The sequence below is a fragment of the Seriola aureovittata genome, chromosome 9 (assembly GCF_021018895.1).
Source record: "Seriola aureovittata isolate HTS-2021-v1 ecotype China chromosome 9, ASM2101889v1, whole genome shotgun sequence".
NCBI lineage: Eukaryota > Metazoa > Chordata > Actinopteri > Carangiformes > Carangidae > Seriola > Seriola aureovittata.
Genome location: NC_079372.1, coordinates 13,299,081 through 13,305,340, shown reverse-complemented (window position 1 = coordinate 13,305,340; position 6,260 = coordinate 13,299,081). Strand labels below are relative to the sequence as shown.

The 6,260-nt window shown below is 36.0% G+C and overlaps 1 protein-coding gene across 1 annotated transcript; it reads left to right on the top strand.

Annotated features, from left to right (window-relative positions):
- Positions 1 to 2,244: 2,244 nt before the first annotated feature.
- Positions 2,245 to 6,219, top strand: LOC130174771 (F-box only protein 6-like). Its single transcript, XM_056384972.1, has 6 exons — positions 2,245 to 2,699; positions 3,634 to 3,883; positions 3,999 to 4,113; positions 4,213 to 4,308; positions 5,112 to 5,247; positions 5,352 to 6,219. The coding sequence occupies exons 1-6, from the start codon at positions 2,592 to 2,594 to the stop codon at positions 5,496 to 5,498; spliced, it is 852 nt and encodes a 283-aa protein (XP_056240947.1). The 5' UTR covers positions 2,245 to 2,591; the 3' UTR covers positions 5,499 to 6,219.
- Positions 6,220 to 6,260: the final 41 nt, after the last annotated feature.

Sequence of the window (6,260 nt, the reverse complement as noted above, 5' to 3'; positions counted from 1 at the left end):
TGTCAGGTCAGGTGTGTGTTTAAAGAGTTAAAGTTTTCCAGGACAATTGAAATGATATTATGTTGTAACCAAACAGACAAAGGTGATCAGTATGATTAAAATGTCTTGTGTTTGAAGACCATACTGATCAGGAACACAGAACAGTGAAGACCAGAGACACTAATTGCCACAGTGATGGTGAGAATACATGACATTTTTTTGGTATTGCTTTCTGATAAGGCACCATTTGCAAAAGATTTCGATGCTAATCCACTGTTCATGTCGTCCACTCGAACTTAAAAATATGAAATGTCACTGAGTAAATGCATTTAAATCTTGAAAATAGCTGCTTGTTGCTTTGTTGCCAATTTATTGGTTACCTTGGCACTGCCTGCCTGGAGTGTTAAAGTGTGGCAGTATAAATAATAAAAAATTTGATAAATAATAAATTAATAACCGTGCGTGATTAAAAATAAAGACATAAATTGGTAAAAAAAGACATAAATCTGAAATTTTATTATTATTTTATATTTTATTGTTTTACATTATGTAATGTAGGTGTGTGACAATATCCCTTGTTATCATAAAGGAAGGAAAAAATATAGAAATAAATAATTAATGAAATATATTCATATGGATAAAAAGTAATGTGTAAATAAATAAATGAAAAGCTTAAATATAAAACATAAATGAAATGCATAAAAATATATTATTATTTATTCATTTATTGCACACTATTTATTTATTCTTTTTTTGGAATCATTTAGATTTCTTTATTTATTTTTAATTATTCACGGTAATTTATTTATTAATTTCCCATAACACATTTGGCCCCCCATTAAACGAGCGCGGAGTGAGGCCCGAAACTGAAAGTAACTTGTGCTGGTATTTCTGTCGAGATCTTTTATTGCACAGTCCTTTATTTACAACAAAGAGCTACATTCGTAGTCACACAAACTAAAAAGATATGAGAAAACTCTAACAAGCGAGGCATCCATAAAGTTAAGTGAAGTCAATGCATTGTTGTTCATTTAATGTTCAAATGACGTTGTCTTCGTTTCAAATATTTAAAGTCCTCTTAGCTTTCTTGTTCTTGATCACAACTTAAATTTAAGGTGCCATACTGAGGAGTTCAACAATAAATCAATGAAAGCAGTGTTTGGAGCCAGTCCATTTAGATTTGTGGATGTGAAATTTAACAAGAATGACCAGCAACTGAATCATGTTCATTTCCATTACAGGGAAAATCTGGTGTTAAACCTTGAATGACACGTCTTTAACTAAGCTATTCTATTAATGCCTGTGTGTGATGTCTATCACACAGAAAATAAGACATTTAGAAGAAACCTTTCTTAAATCTTTAAGAGAACCAGCGGGAATAAGGTTATATAGCATGTTCTTTTGATACAAACGGGGTAAATGATGTACTTGTACTACCACCGAGCATGGGGATGATACATACCGCGAGTTTCCTTTAAGAATGGATTTTAAGACAGCTGCTGCCAATTCTACCCGGCGTACACCGGGTAGGCGGAGTCAACAGCGGACTCCAGGGGTGCCCAAACTATTGCATACAAGTGTATTATATCATTTGATTATTATTTATAATGCATGGATGCACATCTTCTTTACAGCAACATCTAAATGTTATAGTTGGCTGAAATAGAGCTGATTTATAACTATTTCACATATGGCTGTGATTATTTTCATTATGGTTTGATCTGCTTAGCGGATTATTATTATTATTAATTATTGTTTAACTCATTAGCCTGTAAAAAATACCTTTATGAATTATCAAAATTGTTTACATTAATTTTGTGCAAATCTACTACAGCTCTAATTGTAGGCCTGGTTAGTATAAACTACAAGAAAGAACCACATTTTGTAAGATCTCTATGAAAAAATCTTAATTTGAAAAGTAACTAAAGCAGTAACGGAATAAAAAGTATTCTGTAAAAGATAATGGAGTAAAAGCCAAAAGTATCATAAATGGAACTGGGCTAATCGAGTAGACTACCTCAAATTTGTATTCAGGTACAGTATTCTACCACCGGTCTTTTTGCATAAAGTTTCTTTTAAATCTTGTCTCAATTAATTTCATGTCTTATTTTCTTTTGTCTTGCTTTCGAATTGCACTGTACAATTAAACTTGCCTTGTCTGGAATCATAGCTGCCCAGCACATTTGCTGAGTTATTTCAGCGTCTAGCTCCGCCCGCGCTTTTACCTCCAGGGTGTCCTGGAGTTAATAACTAGCGCGACTTTTACCAAATGACAAGATGGGGAATTTCCGCAAACTATAACCTGTGTGTAGACATGTTATCGAAAGTGACTTATTACTTTTTGAGATTAGATGAATACGTTGTCATTGGTAAAGTTTAGAGTTATAGGAGACATTAATGTGTTGTAGCGGGTTTTACCTCAGTGTATATACCTCGGACTGCACTTCCGTGTTGTGTTGTCGGATATTTATAACTGAAGCCATATTTCGAGATACTGCAGCTGTTTACGGCATTACACACATTTGCTAAGAGGTCGAGGGGGGTTTCTTAGCTTAGTGTATATTTGGCTGTACTGCTTGTAAAGACGTTACTGGCCTGGGTTTGTCCCAGGCATGAAGAGAAAAGCAAAAGCTATGGGTACAACTCAAAGCCACGATTCAGCCTCAAGTTGGATAACGTCTGCAGCCACACAACCGCCAACCTCGTCTTCAAATGAAGATGTAAGTGTTTTACATGACTAGCCAGTACAAAGTACCTGCTGTGAGACCGTCAAGTGACTGCAGCTGGTACAAGTTAACGTGATGGTGAAATCTCAATTCTTTCATTTTGGACATGTGCATTGGGAGGGCGGGTTTATATTGAGTTTATAAGGGTTCCAGTCTAATGTGTGAGGGTTGACAGTCTGTCCCGAATACCCGCAAGAATATTAACACTGGTCTTGATCGGTGAAATGGTCACAGTTAAACTAACTCACCCAGCAAACCTCAAGATGACCATGCTGACAAATGACTGATTAGGCTGACATTAAAACCAATATTAAAAAATTATCTAAATGTTACCTTTGAATAATACTCAAATTATTAGTGTCTTAAAATATACCAAAACGCCGTGTATAATACAAACAAATTAAAAAAGGATAATAAGTTTAGTAAAAAGGATTTAATAAAGATAAAGATTTAAAGCACCACCCCCTTCGACCTGACTGTTAGATAAATTGGGAGAGGGGATTTCAGGTTGAGAGGGACTTTTACGCACAAAAATGACTCACAGCAAAGGTCAGAGATGTAAAATGCTAAAACAGTAATCATTTCAATTTATTTCTAAAAAGTTATGTAAATACATAATAATGTACAAGTATGAAATTGCTGTTGAAGTCCATGTTTTATGTTAATTAGAGAGAGAAGAGGTTAAATAAATATTAAATATTAAGGTAATCAGAATAAAAGCAAGAGGGAAAACATTATCTGGCAGTGGATAACAGACAATAACAGGCGGCAAGGGGTAAATGGATAAGGGGCACTGTCACTGTCATTTAGACAAGACCCTTTAAAAAAAAAAGAAGGTCTGATTGCATTGGTCCAGAGTCAGCAATAGAAAACTGAACTGATTACTCAAAGCTTCACCTAATCCGTGTCCCTTTTTGTTCTCTATCAGCTGTTCCCTGTTCCTCTTGAGATCCTGGAGGAGATCTTCCTGAATCTTCCTCCTGATCAGGTGATTCGTTCATGTCGGTTGGTATGCCAACAGTGGAAAGAAGTGGCCGACAGTGAATCTTTGTGGAGAGAGAGATGTAGAAGAGAAGGATATCGCCTCCGTGATGCTTCCAGAATACCCAAAGACTGGAGGTTGTTTTACTTCTTGTGCAAGAAGAGAAGAAATCTTCTCAAGAATCCAAGAGGAGAACGTAAGAAGCCACAACAACTATACTTAACATTTCGTGGTGCCATTGTTTGCCTGCTGAATAAACAATTACCTCCAGAAAATAATTTCTCTTGCAATCCTCATCTTTGTTTTTATAGACAAAATGAAGGGTTGGCAGATATTGGAGAACGGTGGTGATAAGTGGAAAATAGAGGGACTCATGGTGCCACATCCAGATGAGACAGTCCAGAAAAACTTTGTGACCTCTTATGTGTGAGTATTCACCAGGAAAGATACAGAAATCATATGGCATTAATTTTATATGGTACATTTACACTGTGTAGTAGGTAAAACACTGTCCCCTCTCTGCAGAATGTGCAGGAAGGCCCAGCTGATTGATTTGGAGAAGGAAGGTTACAACCCATCATTTATGGATCACTTCCAGCCAGACATCAAAATATCTGATTGGTGAGAACAATACACATTAAATACTCTATGTGACTGCTAAATCCATGGCAAATTGAATCAGTCACAGTCACAAGATTTTACAGTGTTAACATCATGTTAGTAACAGTATAGAGCTTCCTAATATTCCTATGACAAAACACTGGAGAGCTTAGTTTCCAAAATGGTTTCAAAAAGATTATCAAAATGACGTATACAACATTAAACAAGTTCCACATTTAACATTGTGTACAGCTAAATAAAATCCTATAAAAATATCTTGAAGTATTCCCTTTTAGAGTTTGCATTGAAACCTGCTAGATAATATATAACGTAAACACGAGGCTTGTGTAAATCCCAATAAATATGACCTCATTACATCTAATACTGCCCCGCATGAACAGAGGTGTGCTATTTTTACAGCTCGTGGTGCTGAAATGAAGTCTAATAAACTCACAAGATAAATAACACGGATAGGTATTATAACTTATTATAACTGAAGGACTCATCACTTACACCTCATCTTTCTTTTTTTCATAGTGAGTATTGAGACACTGTGATTTTACTCTCAAAATAAACGTACTCACTTGTCTCATAGTGCAACAGAGAACTTATGTCCATGTTTACAAGACATTTTTTTGCCAAATGAAGATCAACATAAGCTGCTGTGACTGTTGCGCTTAAATGACTAAACAAACAAAACATATTGAAAACCCATAGGAATGTGTGCCCCAACGAACACTGCTGAAAAGAAACTGACCCATAGTTGAACCTAATCGCTGACCCCTGATCTGTGTGCACATGCTTGTGATTCTGTGTTGCATTAGGTATGCGCCGCGATGGGACTGTGGCAGTGAGTATGACATCTGTGTAGAGTTGCTGAATCAAAGAAAGAGGCCTATCCAGACATTTGCTCCCAAGACTGTCCTCTTTGAGCAGTGGAACGATCAGAAATGGAATCAGGTGGGTACAAAGCATAAAGCGTTAAAAGTTAATTAATACAATGAGGCGCAGAGGAGGTACAAAATGCAGGGACAAATATAGACTTACTGATATTTGTTTTTCAGATGACCCACGTTTTCCAGAACTATGGACCTGGAGTGAGATACATTCGCTTTACCCATGGAGGCAAGGACACACAGTTCTGGGCAGGATGGTTTGGAATTCGTGTTACTGACAGCTGCGTTGAGATCTGTCCAGCAGCGGACACATAGCTCCTCTAATACCTGCTGCCTGCTTTTGCCTGAAATTGCACATATTGTCATATTTGCCTTCTATAATCATCTCTCATTGTGCGTTAATTTTTCTTACATACAATGTATGCATATTAATTATATATTATTATTACCTTTCAGTTTATCTTGCTGATAACTGTTAAAAAAAAAAAGAGCATCATATTGGTATCTTTACGGTGAAGGTAGTTGTTTCTATTCTCTACCAAAGAGCCATTATAATCCCTGAGAACGCAGTACAGTTTATCAGTTTGGAAAGCCATGTCACCATCTCATTTTCCATATTCTACATTCCTAATTAAAACAATTTTTAACACTGAACAAAATCATTTAGGGACAAGAAGCCATGTACGGTATCAAAGTAGCTTTGAGGAACAGACTCTTTGAATGGTCTGTCTGGCTCTGATGTTCATGTGTACTTCTCAGTTGTTGTAAATGAAAGGTGTTGTGATAATAACTTAAATGAAATTATATGATTACAAAAGTGGGTGTTTGACAGATTAAATGCTACATGGCTTTGCAAAAGAAAAAAGTCAAAAAACTGACCTTTCAGATCTCAAGTGATTCTGTCTGTATTGCTACTGTAACACTGCAACACTTTGACCCACCAGCCATAGTGGAAATATTCTTTGCACTGCTCTGTAATGTGTAAATTCTGATGCTGTGGATTTGTAATTAAAAAATACTTTTTTCTGTTGCAGGACCTGTTGTATTTATAATACATTCTTTTATATATCTAGTCCG